The sequence below is a fragment of the Scardinius erythrophthalmus genome (genome assembly GCF_964197995.2).
Source record: "Scardinius erythrophthalmus genome assembly, chromosome: 9".
Lineage (NCBI taxonomy): Eukaryota > Metazoa > Chordata > Actinopteri > Cypriniformes > Leuciscidae > Scardinius > Scardinius erythrophthalmus.
This window is the reverse complement of record NC_138229.1, coordinates 31161055-31183862: the sequence shown is the minus strand read 5'-3', so window position 1 is coordinate 31183862 and position 22808 is coordinate 31161055. Positions and strand designations below refer to the sequence as shown.

General features: G+C 38.9%; 1 protein-coding gene across 1 annotated transcript in view; it reads left to right on the top strand.

Moving 5' to 3' along the window:
- Positions 1-22808, top strand: part of ak5 (adenylate kinase 5) — a 132289-nt gene that overhangs the window by 19084 nt on the left and 90397 nt on the right. Inside the window, exon 6 of the mRNA XM_081375347.1 lies at positions 19334-19525. Within this exon, the coding sequence (XP_081231473.1) occupies positions 19334-19525 (192 nt within the window). The remainder of the gene's footprint in view (positions 1-19333; positions 19526-22808) is intronic.

Genomic DNA, 22808 nt, shown 5'->3' with positions numbered 1-22808 from the left:
TACCAGGGACACCGAAACACCGGGGAACATGAAATTTGGTGGGCATGTAGCCCCACTAGACTTTTACGGAAAAATTTCGTTTGGTCCCCGGGGGCCACTCCCCCCCCGCGCTGGGCCCCCCGTGAATTTTTCGTCAACGATACCAGGGACACCGAAACACCGGGGAACATGAAATTTGGTGGGCATGTAGCCCCACTAGACTTTTACGGAAAAATTTCGTTTGGTCCCCGGGGGCCACTCCCCCCCCCCCCGCGCTGGGCCCCCCGTGAATTTTTCGTCAACGATACCAGGGACACCGAAACACCGGGGAACATGAAATTTGGTGGGCATGTAGCCCCACTAGACTTTTACGGAAAAATTTTGTTTGGTCCCCGGGGGCCACTCCCCCCCCCGCGCTGGGCCCCCCCCAAACCCAAAAAATTCAGTTTTTCCTAAATAACTACCTGAACCGTGGCACCGAGGATGAATAACTTTTTATGGTATGTTGGTCTTAAGGGCCCACATCAACCTAGCCCATAATCGATTGTCAAATTTTTTTTTTTTTTTTTTTCTCATCTACTGAAATTTTTCGTCAACGATACCAGGGACACCGAAACACGAACATGAAATTTGGTGGGATTGTAGCCCCACTAGACTTTTACGGAAAAATTTCGTTTGGTCCCCGGGGGCCACTCCCCTCCCGCGCTGGGCCCCCCCAAACCCAAAAAATTAAGTTTTTCCTAAATAACTACCTGAACCGTGGCACTGAGGATGAAGAAATTTTTATAGTATGTTGCTCTTAAGGGCCCACATCAACCTAGCCCATAATCACTCATTTGTGATTTGCGCCCCTCCCATAAAAAATTAAAATGCAATATTATTCTGCTTTAATTGCCTCTATCTTCAGTTGAGATGTTCATAACTGCACCATATTTCATGTGTATGATTAACTTGACATCCTCTGGGGGTATGCTAAGTTTCGTAGAATTTCATCCATGGGGGGGTATAAAATAAATTCATTTATGTGCACATTTAGTGACTGTACACTCATCGGCCTGTAGATGGTGGTGTTGAGCGAAGGGTTTCTGGTTTAGGATGATACTGTCACTAAGGTTGCCAACTGTCCCGAATTAGGCGGGACGTCCGGTATTTTGGGCCTAATTTATTTGTCCCATGCGTGACCTCCCGTGTCCCGTTTTTTGACAAGCTGATAAACCACTGACTGATACAACAGCAACAGCAGCAGTGCTGACCACGACACTTGAGAATGATCAACGACACCTGTCATCATCCAATCACAGCTTTTTTTAATCACTGTTTTGAGACAAATCATTGTTTGATTTGCGAACATCCTCTGCCGTCTGGTCGCTTCCGCTTCAAGCCGGACTCGTCTCGCGCTAACGGTAATTTCCTTTCACTGTCCACGTTTTGTTTTCGGCTAATCAATTTTGGCGAATGCAAACAACGTGATTATTGTTCATGAGTCTAACATCCAGCCACGCAAGAAAACATGTAATCTACCTGAGGGAATAATATGCTCAAAAAACATTTCTGATTATTATTATTGTTTTAAAGCTTTTAGAAAGTACATAGAAAGCTTTTGTAACATTATATTAACTGTCACTTTTGATTAATGTAATGCATCCTTGCTGAATAAAAGTAGGCAATTACTTTCTTTATTTTTTTTCCCAAAAAATAATCTTACTAACCCCAAACTTTTGAACTGTAAGCCTAGTGTATAATGTTAAAAAAGCTTTCTATTTTAGATAAATGCTGTTATTTTGAACTGTGGTTTGTTTGTAATGTGACTTGTTTCATGTATGACATTAAAATTATTTTTAGAATTAAATACATAAATAGGTTAAGCAATACAAATGTGTTTATGTCTGATAGCCTTTTAAACACAAACTTAACTGCAGACACTGAAATGACGTACACTGTGTGATACAGTACAAATATTTTCAGTGTCCCTCATTTTCCTATAAATAACCACGATTGTCCCGCATTTTCCTTTTCTGAAGTTGGCAACCCTAACTGTCACACACACACACACACACACACACACACACACATGCAGGAATACAAACAAACGCAAGCATGCACACACACTGACATCCACACGCACAGACACACACCCATACACACACATACAAATCCACATGCACAGACACACACACACACACACACACAAACACACACACGCGCACACACATGTACGCACGCATACATACACGCACTGACACACACACACACACACACACACACACAGAGACACACACATACACAAACACACACACATACACACACACACAGACAGACATGCACATACTACTACTTTTTTTAGGTATATACATAAACACGCAATACAGCCAAATTGCTCCACGTCATTTATTTTTGTGGAAAGCCAGTGCAGGCCTGAGCGGCGGTCATATTTTGTACCGCCATGCGGTACATCTAGTTTGGTCAGTTTTTGCTCTTTTTTTTTTCAAAAAAAAAATAGTTCAAAACAAAGCTACAACAGAACTGTTGTGCATCTATAAACAACACACTAGTGTTTTATTACTGAATGAATATGCGTTTTTGAATGAATTGGTTAAATTATGAATGGTTCAAGGTCATAGATTCATTAAGACATTCACTTGCTTTGTTCCCGAATAAATCAGCCATTGTGAATGAATCAGTTGAGTGAATTATTCAATGACCCATTCATAAAGACAGTGGCTGCGTCCGAAATCACATCTCTCTTAGGTAGGAGTAGGTACTTATTTTGAATAAGTAATTACTTCACGGTCGCTAAAAAAGTATGTTCTATATACTGTAGTATGAATGTGTGTAGTATGAATTAAACTGGACGTATACTGCATTCGCCATGTTGTTAATGTCATGTGAACTACCAGCGTCAGTTGTATCGCTCCACTACCATTCATAAATCCTCTCCCGTGGCCTCATGGGATAGTAAAGTGTCCATCGTATGCACACTTCAAAATTTCGCCGAAAGTATTAGGTCAGGGATGGGCAACTTCGGTCCTGGAGGGCCACTGTCCTACAGAGTTTAGCTCCAACCCTGAAAAAATCACCTGCCTGTAACTTTCTAGTAATCCTGAGGACCTCGATTAGTTTGTTCAGGTGTGTTTGATTAGGGTTGGAGCTAAACTCTGTAGGACATTGGCCCTCCAGGACCAAAGTTGCCCATCCCTGTATTAGGTCATCCAACTTTTTGAGTTTTTCACCTGCTATATAGTAGGGAAATATGCAATTTTGGATGCAGTCAGTCACTTGCACCTTTCTCAAAAGAGTCAGCAGGTTTTAAGGAATGATTCAGTGACTCATTCATATTAAGGAATGATTCAGTGACAATGACTTGTCACTACCAACAGGCGATTTTAGTTTCAATTTAAACAATTTTTCCAAGAATTTCATATTTCTATATTTAAAATATAATATATCTAAAAAAAATAAGTCTCATATCATTATTAATTCAATTGTAATTGCAATGTAAATGCATTCATGGCACATAAACTGTCTGATTAAATACAGACTAAATGCCACTTAAGGTTCAACATCTGTCACCACTGCAATGCAAAGATGGATTTTGTTAATACTTATTTTATTTGATTGGTAAAAGTGTTTTATGATTGCAGTTGTCAAAACTTGATTCAATCTGACACAAAAGATGAAGCCCTGGAAATCACTTGAAGGGGGAAAGTATCACCTCATTTCCGTCACTGGCATTTTTACATGATACAAGCTCATATATGGCCCATTCCTATTACCAAAGTAAATGTTAAGTGATGGCTGGCTTTACCAATCCTTTAATTAGTTTACTTCCTGTCTGCTGGCTGTCACGGTTTAATGGGGACCCAGATTCAGGCATAGATTCCCCTGTGAGCATCCTTATTCTCTCTATCTCTGCCTTTTCCTGGAGGTGCCGGAACAGTCAGTGAGAGAATTTATGAGTGAAAGCATGCCAAAAAAAATCTTGAATTTTGGGTGACAGGCTGCACCTCGCAAGCCTTTCGGGGAACAGACAGCAGTCGCCAGCACAACAGCCATCATTCAGCACAGTCTTTCAGCTTTTCTCAACACTTTATTGCACAACATGTTTTATCCAGTAGGCTACATGTACTTCATGTAATATTGTTTATAATAGATTTAATTCATAACCACTTGAGTAAAATGTCAAAAATGTTATATGACAGATTAAACCAAATACATTACAGTAGGTTACACTTTGACACTGTCACATGGATGGCATAGATAGATAGATAGATAGATAGATAGATAGATAGATAGATAGATAGATAGATAGATAGATAGATAGATAGATAGATAGATAGATAGATAGATAGATAGATAGATAGATAGATAGATAGATAGATAGATAGATAGATAGATAGATAGATAGATAGATAGATAGATAGATAGATAGATAGATAGATAGATCCATCCATCCATCCATCCATCCATCCATCCATCCATCCATCGACAGATTGAAGTTTTTAGGAGCATAATATAATTAAACATTTAAATTATTTAAATTATGAATTTGTTTTATGTGTTTTGTTTAAAAAAAATGCACAGTATGCAACAAGAAGTGTCCAAGAAGAAGAGTGCACATTTTAGTGAGGATAATTAATATATATATATATATATATATATATATATATATAGTATATAAATTATAATGATTTCCTCAGTGTAAGTTTATGAGTTAACAAGAAAATATGAAATTTATTACAGGGGAAATTGTTACTTTTTTTAGTTAAACTCAAATGGGAAAAATATTCCATTCTAAACGGATATAAAAAAAAAAAAAAAATGAACATTCAATTATTATTTATTTATTTACTCACACCCATGCTGTCCCAACCTGAATGGCTGTCATTCTTCAGTGGGACACAAATGAAGATCTTTCAACAAAAAAATCTATCCAAACAGCGTTGGACCATGGGCATTCAAAATGTCAAAATATATTTATTTTTATTTTTTTATCCACAGAAGAAAGTCACATGTTTGGAACAACATGAGGGTAATGACAAAATCATTTTTGGATTAAATATAATTTTAAGGTACCAACTGCCAAAAAGACATAACATAATAACTTGAAATAAAATAAGAATTTAGCTAAATACATTGACAACGACAAAAACAAGGTTTTCATTTGATTCTGATGGCTAAACTTTGAGGGATCTTTATGGAACCAATATGGAGGGTGTGAGATTAGCTAGATTTAATGAAAGCATAGAATAAAATGAAGCCAGATCAGAGAAGACGGAAACACATTTACCAATGCAGGAGATTATATGAATAACAATGAGTCTTTTTATTATTATTATTGTGTGTTTGTGGGATGGAGAAAGGTTTGAACAGGCTCTAGACTATGTGTTGTGTGACAGTGTGTTCGGTGACCAGGCAACCAATAACGGTGTCACCACAGCTAACCTCAGTAACTGAATTAGCTTTGACTCTCACAGAATAGAGATGAGCAGCAGCAATGAAGGGATTTAAAACCCAATTATGAGATGAGCACAGAATGAGAGGGGATCAGACCACAGCTTAAACAGGGATCATTATAGGATTACCAAATATCTACACAGTGAGCAAACCTGAGAGACACTGTCTTTCCAGCCTTTTCAAATGTCAGCTAAATATTATTCCTGTATCTTAGTCCTGGAGAAGGTGGCATGGACTTACTCAGCCATATCCATACATTATATGTGCTGAGCATTACAAAAGATTGACTATTCAGTAAAAAGGCTGTCATATATATCATATGTTATAGGGATACTTGTAACGAGTCATCCACTGAGAGGCAGGTTGAACGAACTCATGTGCAGTGAACAAAAACAAAAACAAGATGATGATGATTAGACTTAACTTGTACATGGCATAAACAGATGCACCAAATAAACTTCAAAATAAAAGACATGAAAACAGGAACTGAGACAAAAATCTAACCAGACATGACATATCCCCCCTCAAAGGGAGGATACAGCCAATTATAACAATACAGTTCTGGAGGGTGGATGAGAAGGGGGAGGTATGGAGGTTCAGGCCCATGAAGAGGAAGGGGGGTCCGAATTATAGCGTAGTGGTGGACCTGGACCAATGTGCAGGGAACAAGACCATGGATCCTGGAGCAGAGGCGGGCCTGGACCATGGAGGATCAGGTGGACGTGGTGAAGCTAGTGCAGATGGAGAGCACCAGGGTGGAGCTGGCAGATGACCACCTCGGCAGAGCATAAGACCGTGTCCATGTCCATGTCCATGTCCAACACAGAAAGTTCATGGATGGCCTCCGATGCCATGACATGGAGACACAGAAACTTTGTAGATAGCCTCAGTACCCTCGCCTCGGGTGAAGTGTATATGGCCAGAAACACAAAATGGTGGCTACCAACACTGGGAGCACTGAGGACAAGGGAAATAACTCCGAGATCACTGGGCTAGAGAGAGCTGAGACCACCGGACTTGAGAGTGCTGAGACCACCGGAATTAGGAGCACTGGCTCATGGGCTGTGGCGGGCATGAGACTGGCCTCCATAGCCAGGAGCGGGCTATCCCCCAAAATTTACCTGGGAGTCAAGGCAGGGGTTAAGGCAGGAGAAGTCTCTGGTCAAGTCAAGTCAAGTCAAGTCAAATATATTTGTATAGCGCTTTTCACAATACAGTTTGTATCAAAGCAGCTTCACAGTATTAAATTAAAATAATACAACAAGGTTTGTTTCTAGTGAAATTTATTGATTGATAAAATTAAATTAAATATTCCCAAAATATCCCCAACTGAATATCCCCAAAGGCAACAGTGGCAAGGAACCGAAAAAACTCCATCAGGTGACCTAATGGAGAAAAAAAAAAACTTGGGAGAACCCAGGCTCAGTCGGGGGCCAGTTCTCCTCTGGCGTTTATGAACTAGAGGCCGGATTGTAGTTTGAACTGTAAGATTAAGAATATTTATATGAATGCCTGGCTGAAGAGATGCGTATTTAATCTAGTTTTAAACTGGGAGGGCGAGTCTGAGCAACGAACAGTATCAGGAAGGCTATTCCAGAGTTTTGGAGCTAAATGTGAAAATGCTCTCCCTCCTTTGGTGGATCTGGATATCCTAGGTATGACCAAAAGCCTTGAATTTAGTGATCTTAAAGAGCGCGATGGATTATAGGGCGATAGAAGATCCGTTAAATAGACTGGAGCTAAGCCGTTTAGGGCTTTATAAGTCAGTAGCAATACCTTGTAATTAATACGGAACTTTATAGGTAACCAATGTAGTAATGATAAAATCAGTGTTATATGATCATATTTTCTTGATCTAGTAAGAACTCTAGCAGCTGCATTTTGGACTAACTGTAGCTTGTTTATTGAGGATGCAGGACAACCAGCTAATAAAGCATTACAGTAATCTAGTCTCGAGGTCATGAATGCATGAACTAACTTTTCTGCATCAGAAACTGATAGCATGTTACGTAGCTTAGCAATGTTTCTAAGGTGGAAAAAGGATGTTCTTGTAACATATGAAATATGATTTTCAAAAGACAGGTTGCAATCTAATATAACACCCAGGTCTTTTACTGTAGAGGATAAAGTAATAGGACATCCTACTATGTTAAAGTTGTATTGTGAGAGGTTTTGTGGGCAGTTTTTTGAACCGATGATTAGTACCTCTGTCTTGTCTGGATTTAATAAAAGAAAATTACGCGTCATCCAATCTTTTATATCTTTAATACACTCTATTAATTAATTAATATAATTTAGAAATATATATTTGAGTGTCATAAGCATAACAATGGAAACTAATTCCATGTTTCCTTATAATATTTTTCAAGTTGCATCATATATATTGAGAATAATAGAGGGCCTAACACAGATCCCTGCGGCACTCCATAGTTTACTGAAGTTATGATCGATTTTTCTCCATTTAAATAGACAAAATGGTAGCGGTCAGATAAGTATGATCTGAACCAGCTTAATGCTTGTCCTTGAACACCAGTATATTTTTGTAGTCGATCTAAGAGTATTGTGTGATCTATAGTATCGAACGCAGCACTAAGATCAAGTAAAACTAGTATTGAGATACAGCCTTGGTCAGAAGCTAAAAGTAAATCATTTGTGTTTTTAACGAGCGCAGTTTCAGTGCTATGGTGCGGCCTGAATCCAGACTGAAACTTTTCATAGATGTCATTTTCTTGCAAGAAAGAGCCAAGTTGAGCGGACACCACTTTTTCTAATATTTTAGACATAAATGAAAGATTTTAAATGGGTCTATAATTTGCTAGGTTATTATGATCTAATTGTGATTTCTTAATGAGTGGTTTTATAACTGCCAATTTAAATGTTCTTGGAACATTACCTAAAGTTAAAGATGAGTTAATAATATTGAGGAGAGGCTCTTCCACTACAGGTAACACTTCTTCCAGTAGTTTAGTTGGTATAGGATCTAATGAACGTGTTGTTGTTTTAGATGAAGTGATATGTTTATTTAACTCTTTTTGTTCTATAGTTGTAAAGCACTGTAATTGTTCTTGCGGGGTGATAATTGAGGCTGAATTATAAGGCGCGATTGAAGATTGAACGTTTACAATTGTGGTTCTGATGCTTTCTATTTTCTCAGTGAAGAACTTCATGAAATCATTACTACTAAACTGTAACGGGATATTTTGTTCAGGTGACGTCTGTTTATTTGTTAGTCTAGCCACGGTGTTAAATAAAAACCTAGGATTGTTTTGGTTATTTTCTATTAGGTGCTCAGCCCTAGCCGCTTTTAGGGCCTTTTTATAACGTGACATACTCTCTTTCCACGCGATTCTAAAGACCTCTAAATTAGTTTGTTTCCATTTACGCTCTAAATTACGAGTTTCTCTCTTTAGATTGAACATGCATAGTATTGTTGTACCATGGTGCTTGAATTTTCTCTCTGACCTTTTTTAATTTAATGGGTGCAACAAAATCCAATGTTCTGGAGCGAATGGTGCTCATAGTGTTAGTTAGTTTCTCTAGTTCATCTGTTTGTTTGGGTTCAGGCAGCAGCTGAGACAGATCAGATAAGCAATTTGAGAAATTATCTATGGTGGATGGAAGGATTGTTCTGCCTGGTCGATAACGCGGCAAGTAATATGCAAGTTACCATGTAATGGTCAGTGTCATCATCACTTTGTGGAATGATATCTAAATTGGTTGGATCGGTTCCATATGATATAATTAAATCGAGTGTATGATTAAAACGATGAGTGGGACCAGTGACGTTTTGCTTGACCCCAAAGGAATTTAATAATTCTGTAAACGCAGCCCCTAACGCATCATTTGAATTATCTACATGTATGTTAAAATCTCCAACAATTAATGCTTTTTCGACGTTGACCAATAGATCTGAGAGAAAATCTGCAAACTCTTTTAGGAAATCAGCGTAAGGCCCTGGCAGTCTATATACGGTAGCCAAAGCTAGAGATAATAGGGATTTTTTTCTTACATCTGAGAGCGTAACATTTAGTACAAGTACTTCAAACGAATTAAACTTGTCACCTGTTTTCTGGGTAACATTAAGAATATCTCTATAGATGGTTGCAACACTTATTTACTTATTTAGACCGAAATAATCATTTGGTTTAAGCCAGGTTTCAGTAAGGCAAAGTACATCGATGCTATTATCTGTGACTATTTCATTTACAATAACTGCCTTAGGTGTGAGTGATCTAATGTTTAGAAGACCTAGCTTTAGAAATTGTTTTTGTTCACTAATAGCGAGATTTTCTGTTTTAATAACAATTAGATTTTTTCTAGATACTGCAGTAGATTTATTATTTGATCTCACTAAACGAGGAATAGACACAGTTTATGCAATGTTCTACACTAATATTTATATCAATTAAGTTGGTGCAGCAGAGACTGTAATTTGGACTTTTGGTTACTAGTTAAATGGTATTAAACGTCTTGGAGATGTTATCAGACAGAAGATCTGCTCCGATCTTCTGGTGTGGCGGCCATGACATGATATGTTTCTGGCATGGTGGCCATGACGTGACAAGGCTCTGGTGTGTCAGCCATGATGTAACGAGGCTGCCACAAATCAATTTGAGACTAATCAAATGCAAAATAAACAAAGACTTGACTTGACTAGAACCATGAAATAAACTCACCAGCAGCGTTTACACAAACAAAGCTAGACACCAGACAATGAGAACATGAGGGCTATATATACACAGACTAATGACTTAAAGTCCCCATGTAGTCAATAATTTTATCTCATCTTTGAAAAAAATAATTAAAACTCATCTTTGATCACCAAAATTACATATTTAAACTTTTTTCCTTGAAAAAAAAAATCTACATGCCTTAAAGGTCCCATGACATGCTACTTTTTGTAGGCTTTAATATAGGCCTTAGTGGTCCCTAGTACTGTATCTGAAATCTCTTTCCAAAAATTCAGTCTCGGTGCAGAATTATAGCCACTATAAGCCAGTCCCAGAATGAGCTTCCTTCAGACGGGCCGTTTCGGTGTCTGTAGCTTTAAATGTTAATGAGGAGGAGATAGGCGGCGTAAGGTGGAGGGTGGGTGTGGCCTTGACCATCTGCGGCAACGGTAGACCATGCATGTTTACATTGGATATATTGCAATGGCACGGAGACACGCAGTCGTTCAAGAATTTCAGTTTGACCCAGAATCTGATCCAGATGGAGAAGCAACGGATGAAGAAGTTGCAACTCAGCGGCTCCAGCAGGACGTTTCCGAATGGTTAGTTTAAAATATTATGTCTGGACTTTATTCGGATGGTTTAGTTATTATCATGTAGCTAACGCTAACCTACTGTTGCCTTTTCACGAGAGATCTGTAACATCTGTAATTTATCTTATTACAATTACATCAAGCTCTGCGATCTTGAAATGCGGATATCGCGCACGCCGTATAACCAACAGGAAAACGCTATCCAAATAACAAAGAAGTGTACAACACTCGCGTTACAGTGTGTGTATTCACACACATACTTGATGCTATCTAACTTTACATTAGCGCAAGTAACTGCATAGCTAATGTTACAGCCACATTCTACGTGTAACAAGCTAGGTAACCATAAACAGTAAAGCAACAACTTGTATTATTAGTTGACTTACTTGTCCGAGGTGTAACGTTAGCTGAGCCAAAGAGAGTTGGTACTGATCCAGACTTTAGTTTCAGACGTTCAGCAAGCCCAGCTCTGTATTAACCCTTCGGTGTTCATTTGTACATCCAATTATTGAGCAATTATTGAGAAATTATTATGCTTCGCTCGCTCAAAAGCCATTATATCTCTCGTGGACAAACTAAAATCGCGCGCGCGCGTTCCTACTTCCTAGCTCATTTTCTCATGGGCAGAAAATATTCTCTGGGCGGGCAAAGCAGAGACAGGGGAGGTAACATTCCTCCTTATAACGTCATAAGGAGGAGATTCAAGATCAGCGCGGTTGAGCCTCCATTTTCTCAAAGGCAGAGAAAGATAGCAAAAGCTCGATTTACACCGATTAAAATTTCTAGAAACTTGGGGACCATATACAGGCTAGGGGAAGTCTTATTAATGTTAAAAAACCCCAGAAAGTGAAAATTTCATGTCATGGGACCTTTAAAATAGCTTGAATGTAACTCTATACCCTTGCTTAATTTAGTATATGCGGTTCTATGAATATGCAAATTAGACCCGCCTCCACTCACTCACACCAGAATCAAAGTTGATCTCTGAGCTGTCCACGTTACTGTCCACGTCACTGTTATTAGATGCGTTTCTTTTGTAATTTTTCTGTTCCAACCAGACATTGGTAAGCACCATTTGCACTAGTGTAACACTCAGTATTTTTATTTTGTTTATAGTTTTAGTTTTTATAAAAAACACTGGTCAATGTATCATGTTTTTTTATTTTGCAATTTGATTTACTCCATCATACTGTTCAAAATATCTAGGCTGATAGAGCTCAGTCTAACATTATTAGAAATTATCAAGAACTGCCAATTAGCTAGCATCAGTCAATGAAGATTAGTGACATAACGGAGACATTTAATATGTATTGATCTGTTGCATACCATTAAACTTTAACATATCTATAAAATATCAATTTAAGTTACTGTTAATTCAAGGGTGCAACTAGTGAAAAAAAAAAAAAATATATATATATATATATATATATATATACACACACCATATAGTTATTAGGAAAAAATACCATATAGTAAAATTAGGAAAAACAAAATGTGTGTAAATGTGTGAAGACAAACAGTAAAAACACAATATGAAACAGGCGTTACATGGAGTCAAATGTGTTACAAAGAGCCCTGTGCACACATACTATATTTATAGAAATTACAGCAACAGAAATGTTGTATTAATTATTAGTTTTGCATGATTAATTTACCATGATATATATTATTTTTTTACCTAGAGTAGCCCTCTACAGAGTCACATGTCCACATTCAAGAATTTCATACATGAGCTTAAACAGCTCCCCTTTTAAAGAAAGTTTAGATCACAAATGACAGTCATGACCTAAATGTGATTTTAATTTGCATTAGTAATCAATTTTTTATGCCTTCAGTTGCACACACACTTAAGCTCCAAGGATCTCCAGTCTCATTTTGAGTCAGACATAAACAGTTGAGTGAATTGTTAACTGGAGACTCGCTTTGACCGGATCATTGAATCAGTGAGTTGTTGACTCAAGACAAGCTGCAGTCCGTTCGGTCTAATTGGTTCAACGATTTTCAAACCAACTCAACAGGTTCATTTAAAATAATTGCTATTAAATTTCTGTCATGGTTTGGTGGCTTTAGATAAGCTCACAACGATGTAGTAAGAACAAAAATAGTCTTTAATATTAATCCAAACAGAACACTCAGGAGATAAACTTGTAACACAACCACATATAAATTGACACAAACAGGAACTGAACACAATGAAAATGAAACCAAAACAGAGTATAGCTGTGACAGAATTCCCCCCTCCTGGAAGGCGCAGCCAAGGAGGTGGTTCTGGAGGTGGATGAGGGGCTGGAGAAGGAGGGGAGACAGGAACAGGTGCCAGCAGGAGAAGCCAAAGTGGTGATGATGATTGGAAGAGCCAGGGAGGCGAGAATGAGGAGTAGCCAGGTGGTAATCCAGATTACAATGAGGAGGAAAGCACACGGCTGAGTCTACGGTTCGAGGAGCCATGGTGGAGACTTGGCTGACAACACCCGGTGGACGACTGATGGAGATGGATCTGATGGAAGTGGAGCCCTAGGCGCAGACGGAGACGTGGAGTCAAAGTGCCAGAGGACTGAGGTGAAGCCGGTGTGACTGAGGACCAAGGCGGAGCCCAGTGGAGCCAAAGGGATGGAGAGACGGAGCACAGCAGTAAGTCTGTGGTGCAGACAGGGTGACATCTGACCAACGTGGAGCCAGAGGGGTGAGAGAACCCGGTGGAGCCATAAGGATGATGGTATCTGGTGGAGCCAAGGTAGGGAGGTGCCATGGTGGAGCCATTGGGTCGACAGAACGAGGTGGAGTGATGGGATCAGCGGCTGGATGTGATCAGACATTTCATGACACTCGGCCTTCGGGGTGATGTTTGGCTCTGTCCTCCTTTTAGGCTTTGACTCATACATCGTGGCTCGCTCAAGCTCTTCGTCTACGGTTGGCTCAGGGGTTTCGTCTATAAGGGTCGTCTGGCTGGGCTATGGGTTGCGGGGCTGTGATGAATAAGCCACCATGCTGGAGAACCCAGCCCAAATACTCCAACCAACTCCTCTGTTCGGGTAGGAGTAGGAGACACATTTCTGGTGAACCCATGCAGAGCACAACTGTGAATATTTCTTAGTGGAAATTGATTTATTCAGATCAAAATAAGAAGCAATGTTCTTATGAAATGCAGTGGAATAAAAAGTACATTATGCCTTGGAATGTAGTGAAGTAAACTTAAACATTTCAGAACATAAAAATACTCTGACAAAGTACAGATACTTAAAAAATGTAAATTACTTTGCTAAAGACCACAACTGCTTACCCTCACCTTTACCTTTGGTAAATCTGTTTGACTTTCTTTCCTTTGTGAAAAAAAAAAAAAAATCAGCTGTTTTGTCCGTACAGTGAAAACCAGTGGAGTCTAAAACAACACTGGAGACATTTTGGACTGGTTTTAGCTCATTAAATACTAATTCTACTACTGTTACTTTTTTAAATAACAACTTCCGATTTCTGACTGGCAGACAGAAAATTTGTAGACTTACTTTTAGGGTGAGACACAAGCCATAGAGAATTATTCTTTTGGACAGCAGAGTTTTTCGGTTGACTTAGTTTGTTGTTTTAGTGACCTTTACTGTCAAATTAATAAAATACTATGTGCTCATAATGGTTTTCATTCTTTTCGGCACTAAAGGGCCTTTGCTAATGTGGCGTTGCAAGCTCGAGGTTGTTTCAACAAGCTGTTTTCTGAGTGCAGTTGGCATGTACTGTAGTTGCACAGAGTTTTAACTGAGGGTGAAATACTAACTCTCTGCACTGACAGGAATTAGCAAGACCTCAGCTCTGTTTACTTGAAGGGCTAGTACAAAATAAAAATTCTGTCATGTTGTCCCAGATCTCTATGAAATTCATACATGTTTGGAACAACATGAGGGTGAGTAAATACTGAATTTTCAAGTTTGGGGGGAATTATTCTTTACAATAGTTGGATCTAACAATAGGTGAAATTTACAGAAGCATGATAGTGACTGACTGGATGAGGTGGTAAAAACAAATGGAAACTAGAAGATAAAACAGAACACTATTAATAGATTTTGAAGATTAGCAAAAAGGTAACTCCGCAGAGAGACAAGTGAGAAGAGCGGGACGGGAGCATTTCTCAGAGGGTTATGATCACAGGTAGATTGGCAGTCTGTCTTGTGTATTAGCCTACGCATCGGGAGGTATAATTGACGGGGGCTCTGAGGGTTCTTCTAGGTGTAATACCCTTTAAAACAAAACGTCAGACATTTTCTAACAACCCATACAGTGCCATTTTTATCTTCACTTCACAGCGTCCCACGAGACCATATCCAGCTTCTTTTGATTTAGCTTGCACTGCTTTATGAATGATTCAGGATGAAACGTATGTGCTTCAAAGGAATCCAGAACATCTGACCTTTTATATACAGTTTGTATAAAGACCTTTCGTATAAAGAGTTCACATGCTCAATGACACAAATGTGAAAAGTGACTTAGAAATAGTGCAGAATATCAAATATATCTTAAATATCTTATAAGGCATATAAAACATCTACAGTTGTTTTAATTTCGACATTTGAATTGTATCATTCTTAGCTTTGGTTGCATTGAAAAGAACAGCCTTGATATTCTGCTAAGCAGGTTCCATGGAAGCAACCCACAAAACACATAGTTTACCTGAAAAAACAACATAGCTGTAATTTAACATAGCAAATGTTTAACGTATCATAATTTAGATTATAATTAATACATTTACACATTTCATTAAGTGTAAAGTTTTTTATTTAAAAAATCAACAATGACTGACCAATTTTCCCACCTTAGTTAACAAATCAGTTGACCTTTTACTGATGATGTGACCTCCGGTATATCCAGATCTGTCCGTTTTTAAAGATAAGTTTGGAGTGAATGGCAGGAACAGATTCTAGTATAAATGGCAAAAATATATTTCAATGTCTTAGCTTTCACTGACATTTTGCCTGCCATGCTTCTGTTGAGATAATCATCATGTTTTCTTTTTTGTGACAGGCTTTAAGGCATTTATGAACTGACATTTGTAGTCTTTTTTTCCCCCTGCAGTGACTATTTAAGTACACATTCCCAAAAGGCTTCCCAGCAGACAACTGGTTAAAGGCCTGTTCACACCAGGACGAATTTCGTGCGCGATATTCGCCGACTTTTAATGCCTCGTAACTAAACAAAGTGTGCCAATGTGAGTGTGCACACCGACGCGAAAAATGGCACGCATAAAAGCGTCATTTTTTTAAAAACGCCTCGGGTCGTTTTTTTGGTTTGCCGCACCGCGTCAAAAACTATCCGACCAATGAGATTGCCGCTTTTGCTCACGTGTCTGGAGCTTCTGAAGTTACAGTAAAACACAACTTGGGGGCGCTCAAACACAAAACGGTCTTGCCGAGCACACATACGTAACGGCGAAGAAGATATATGCCGAGTAGCGTCTAAACACTGCCGGGAAGAAATAAGACGAGGAAGATGCAAGGCAAGATGAATGTAGAGCTGCTGGTCTCGTTGGTGTCGGAACATAAAGAACTGTGACAAACGCGACAGCGACTACAAAAATCTTGATAAAAGAGAACTGTTATGGAGTGGTATTAAGCGCCATCTAATGTCAGGGAATGAATCTGCATGTTCACTCGGCTCATCGTCAGCGAAAATCGCTTGGGTGTGAACACAAAAAACGCGTTGAAAAACGCTGGCGAATAACGCGCGCCGATATTCGTCCCGGTGTGTACGGGCCTCTAGAGTATGGCAGTGCATTTCATCAAAAATCTGCCTTTTGAGGTCATCATTTTGTTAAGACTTATTGCGCATAAACTGCTGCCAGTTTGGCACATAGACACAAGATAAAGTCCAAGGTTTTAGTTAAAGCATTCAGTGTATTTTTTTTTTATTTTTTTTTTTATTCCCAGTCTTCAATTAGTTGAATGACAAACAGAGACTCAATTAACGTTAAAAAATATTTAATGCAATTAACGCAGCATCCGTTTTTTTGCGTCATCCTTTGGCTAGCGTTACATTATATGATCACGCTCTTATTCATGCCCATGCTTTTAAACCATTCAACAAAAGAGAACGTGGCTGTGAATGTCCTGACGCACACGCACAGAAAGACGCGCCAAAAAAACGTGCGCCAGTAGCGTGCGCACAGACAGTGCGCCAGAATCAAGTTCTCTTTCGTGCTTGAACGACCAAAAACAACATTAACCTTAGGATCAATCTATATTTCATTTATAATTTATGCAGTGCAGACTTTTTGATAACTTTATTAAATTTCTGTATATTTCCTGTTAGACATTTATTTCGGGTTTTTGTGAGGATTGTTTTAAGTTCACTTAAATGAGAAGTTGTTGTATTTTTTGAAGCCTAATAAATGTAAAACAAAAATTATAGCTTTCAATTACACTGTAATGTTCATTGGCTATAATTAATGTTTTAAATTGAAAAAAACAACAACAATAAATTTCATTGAGACATCAGTTAGTATTAATATCAGTGATACTGGCCTTCATTAATAAAAAGACGCCATTAAAGTATTTAAAATAAATGGTCTTTATGTTATTTCTACATTATTGTGGAGATTAACTGTGAATTTATTACATTAGAAAATATATTAAAAACGTATAAATGACAGAAAAAAATGTGTGACTGGCGAGTTAATTTTGACTGACAGCATTAATATATATATATATATATGTGTGTGTGTGTGTGTGTGTGTGTGTGTGTGTGTCTGTGTATATATATATATATATATATATATATATATATATATATATATATATATATATACACTCACCTAAAGGATTATTAGGAACACCATACTAATACTGTGTTTGACCCCCTTTCGCCTTCAGAACTGCCTTGATTCTACGTGGCATTGATTCAACAAGGTGCTGAAAGCATTCTTTAGAAATGTTGGCCCATATTGATAGGATAGCATCTTGCAGTTGATGGAGATTTGTGGGTTGCACATCCAGGGCACGAAGCTCCCGTTCCACCATATCCCAAAGATGCTCTATTGGGTTGAGATCTGGTGACTGTGGGGGTCATTTTAGTACAGTAAACTCATTGTCATGTTCAAGAAACCAATTTGAAATGATTCGAGCCTTGTGACATGGTGCATTATCCTGCTGGAAGTAGCCATCAGAGGATGGGTACATGGTGGTCATAAAGGAATGGACATGGTCAGAAACATTGCTCAGGTAGGCCGTGGCATTTAAACAATGCCCAATTGGCACTAAGGGGCCTAAAGTGTGCCAAGAAAACATCCCCCACACCATTACACCACCACCACCAGCCTGCACAGTGGTAACAAGGCATGATGGATCCATGTTCTCATTCTGTTTACGCCAAATTCTGACTCAACATAAATCGAGACTCATCAGACCAGGCAACATCAATGACAGTCTTCAACTGTCCAATTTTGGTGAGCTCGTGCAAATTGTAGCCTCTTTTTCCTATTTGTAGTGGAGATGAGTGGTACCCGGTGGGGTCTTCTGCTGTTGTAGCCCATCCGCCTCAAGGTTGTGCGTGTTGTGGCTTCACAAATGCTTTGCTGCATACCTCGGTTGTAATGAGTGGTTATTTCAGTCAAAGTTGCTCTTCTATCAGCTTGAATCAGTCGGCCCATTCTCCTCTGACCTCTAGCATCAACAAGGCGTTTTCGCCCACAGGACTGCCGCATACTGGATGTTTTTCCCTTTTCACACCATTCTTTGTAAACCCTAGAAATGGTTGTGCATGAAAATCCCAGTAACTGAGCAGATTGTAAAATACTCAGACCGGCCCGTCTGGCACCAACAACCATGCCACGCTCAAAATTGCTTAAATCACCTTTCTTTCCCATTCTGACATTCAGTTTGGAGTTCAGGAGATTGTCTTGACCAGGACCACACCCCTAAATGCATTGAAGCAACTGCCATGTGATTGGTTGATTAGATAATTGCATTAATGAGAAATTGAACAGGTGTTCCTAATAATCATTTAGGTGAGTATATATATATATATATATATATATATATATATATATATATATATATATATATATATATATATATATATGTATATCCATATATATATATATATATATATATATATATATATATATATATATGTATATATATATATATATATATGTATATCCATATATATAAATATATACATACATATATAAATAAATATATATATATATATATATATAAACATTGCCATTGTTTAAACGGCTGATATGTGGATATGTATATTGAACATCAGTTTTGTTATCAAATGTTTAACTGTGTCAGTAACCATAACAAACGACTCTTGTTTTTTAATTTCTCTATCAGATTTCTTTTCAACTGAACAATATTGTTGTGCAGAATAAAGCCTTCAATGTAAATAAGACTGTGAGATTTCTGTAAAGCCTCAGTCATAAAAAATACTGAGCATTTCCTGTGGTTTCATGTGTGAATGTTACGACTAAGACACCTGATGTATGCTTATTTGCCTCTTATGCGTTCAATGTATTAGAGCAGAGTGGTACTTAATAGCTACATCTTCTTTGAACTTGACTGCCAGAAGGTGAATGAGCCCATGAGTATCAACTTAAACTGAGACATTACTAGTTAGGAGACACTCACCTCCTTTGTTCTGTCTCTGTAGATCTGTACTCCAGACCTGGTGGTGTTTCTATCCTGCTCTAACCAGCGTCTGAAGGAGCGTCTGGAGAAGCGTGAGGAGCAGCAGGGTCGCCCAGATGACAACCCTAAAGCTATCGATCGACGCTTGACTAATTTCAAACAGAATGCCATCCCCCTGGTCAAATACTTCCAAGAAAAAGGCCTCATCATCACAGTAAGGGATATTTTTGGGTATATTACTCGAAAGTTAGTAAGACTCAAATGGGAGACTTGGAATTGGATAGGACTTCATAATTGAGTAATATATTGACAGAATTTAAGGGTTCCCTTGAGAAAAAGTACAATTTAGCATACAGAGTACTCATTACAGAAATAACTCAAAAGTACAGAAGTACTCAAAAGAGTACTCATTACAGAAATAATATACTTTAAAGATTATACTCCAGTGCAAACTGAATTTAATGTTTTAGTACAGATATTAAATGACAATACATTATAGTTTAAAGTCACATTTAATTCAGTTAATTTAAAAAAAAAGTGTAGCCGACTGTGAATGTACTGACATGCAATTATGCAAACTAAAATATATTTCAATGCCATTTCCATGGAAACTTGTATGCCACGTATTTAAATTTGTAATTACACATTTGTAATGATGTTGCAATTTAGTACATTTAAAATATATTAACTTTACATATAATATCAAACAACACACTACAGTTAAAATTATTATCAAGTACTTTACATGTGCGTTAGTATGTTAGTCAACACATCAGAATAAGTGTACTTCTTTATAGCATGACAAAAGATTATTAAAACATTATGATTTAAACATTTTTAAAAAATAAAGTAAAACTTTAAAAACTTAAAAGTTTACTTATAGTTGTTAAACAGTCAGGAAAATGTATACTCTCTTTAAGTACACTTAATTAGCCTTTAATTCATTAATATTATATTAACTGCAAGTATATAATGTATTAAGCACACTAAACTTTCATTCTTAAAAAAGTTCTTAATGACATCGTAAAAGTAATCCATATGAAATAAGTTAAATCCAAGTCTCTTGAAGGGACATAATCACTTTATATGATGATGAATATATTTCATACATACAAACATTGATCAGTCTTATTAACATGTAAAAATTGTTCATGAAATGACATGAGGGCGAGTAAATGATGATAGTATAGGATAGGATTGGATCTGAAAAACTAAACCTCTTTTTAACCATTTGTAACTTGTAGAATACCATTTAATGCATTTTGCAATGAAGGCTGAACACAGCAATTGCTGTAAATAGAGCCATACATTATTCCTATATTATATACTTTATAAATGTGTTCATTAAAAGTGCATAATTTCAGGCTATTGTGTTGATAATGTCATGCATCATGTGGATCATGTGCATTTATCTTGCAAATTAGTGTAGATAATGGCATTGGTCCTGGGCACTGACGTGGTCCTGGGCACTGACGTGGTCCTGGGCACTGACGTTAAACTGCATCCGGGCAGAGTGGGGAGGCTGTGCGTGGGGTTAGCTACACCCAGCTAACACCTATAAAATGCGCACAAGAAGCCGTGAATACCTACTCTGTAACTGGCGAGTACATGGTCGGCGCCATAAAACCGAGCAGATCCCTCTTAAGGGGTTTAGGGTGTCTAAGGCACTGGCAGCAGGTTGCCAGTTGGTGTGAGCAGCGAGGAACCCACTAGTTTGAGTCAATGGTGCAAACACAAGATGGTATGCGGATGAACCACAACTATGGTCAACGGATGGCGTCAACAGCAAGTAAGATGCTACTGCGGGGCAGCCTCCTCACCAACCTTGTTTGTTGCACGTCTGTGCACCACGTGGTAACCGGCGTGGAGGTCCAGAGAGGCAGTCTGGTGGGGGCACGACGCCAACTGCCTTTTTCACTGTGCAAGGCGTCTTGACTGGAGGAGTATGTGGAAGCCCTGTGGCGATGAGGGGAACGCAACATCAGTAGGCTGAAGTAGCTGGGAGCTGATAGCGGAAACCTTGCACACAGGCGGCTCATAGCTGATGGTCGCAGCATCGCTGAATCCTGAGTGCCAGTGGGCTGAGGCAGCACTGTGAGTGTCTGGGCAGCCCTTTTTAGGGAAAGCACTGCCTACCCCAGAAGGGGAAGCCCCTAGAAAAGGTGGGGTAAAAAAAGCGTGCTCAGAACATATCCTGGCTGGTTTACCGCTACCAGCGGGACTTCACCTCAGCGGTCGAAACAGGAAAAGTAAAAAGTTGATTGTTGCGTCATGGAATATCTGCACTATGCTAGACGGAGTTTCCAGACCTGAGCGGAGAACAGCTCAGATTGCAAAAGAACTACAACGATATAGAGTGAACATTGCTGCCCTTCAAGAGACCAGGGTTGAGGGTCAGGGTCAGGTGCAAGAGGAAAACTACACCTTCTTCTGGGTTGGGAAGACAGAGGGAAGGAGAGACGCTGGTGTGGCTTTTGCTGTCGACAACAAGATCAAGCTGACAACTCTGCCAACATTCGTCTCTGAGAGGATGATGGTTATATGTGTACCAATTGATAACAACAGGCATCTGACCATTGTCAATGTGTATGCCCCAACCATGACCTACCCAGATGAGGAAAAGGAGGCATTCTACCAGGAGCTGACAACGATTGTAAGCAGAGTCCCCTCACAACACAAGCTGTTAATTGTGGGTGATTTTAATGCAAGGGTGGGAAGTGACTGTGAAACCTATGCTGGAATCATTGGAAAGTTTGGCAAAGGTAAAAAGAACACCAACGGGGACCTCCTGCTTAACTTCTGTGCTCAACAAGAGCTCTGTCTCACGAACACCTTCTTCAGTCAGCCAGATAAGAACTTCTTCACATGGAAACACCCACGCTCTGGACACTACCATCTGTTAGACTACATTGTTACCCGTAGGAGCGGGCTTCATGAGATCATGTGCACCAAGGTCATGCGTGGGGCGGAGTGTTCTACTGACCATTACCTTGTGAGGTGTCAGATTAGGCACAAGATAACCGTGCCAAGGAGAAAAACTAATGGCACAACCCCTAAAAAACTTGACCTTGGAAAGCTTGCAAATGAAGAGCACTGCAGAAGACTGGCTGAAACTGTGTCATCTGCAGTAAATAGTGCAAAAGTCAAAACAGTAGGATCAGAGGACATTGAAGAAAAATGGCAGGCACTGAAGAAGGCAGTCTATTCTGCAGCAGAAATTACCTTAGGTCACCCACAGCGTAGAACTCCTGACTGGTTTCAGGAACATGATGAGGAGATCCAGAAGCTGCTGGATGAAAAACACCTCCTGCATAAGCGACATCTGCAGGAAAACTCTAATGGGAGTAGGGCTGATTTTGCTGAGATCAAGGCCAAAGTACAGAGAGAGGTGAGGCGAATAAAGAACGACTGGTGGCGTAGGCAGGCAGAAAAACTGCAAAGCATGGCTGACAACCATGATTATCATGGATTGTTTACAGGGCTAAAGGCCATCTATG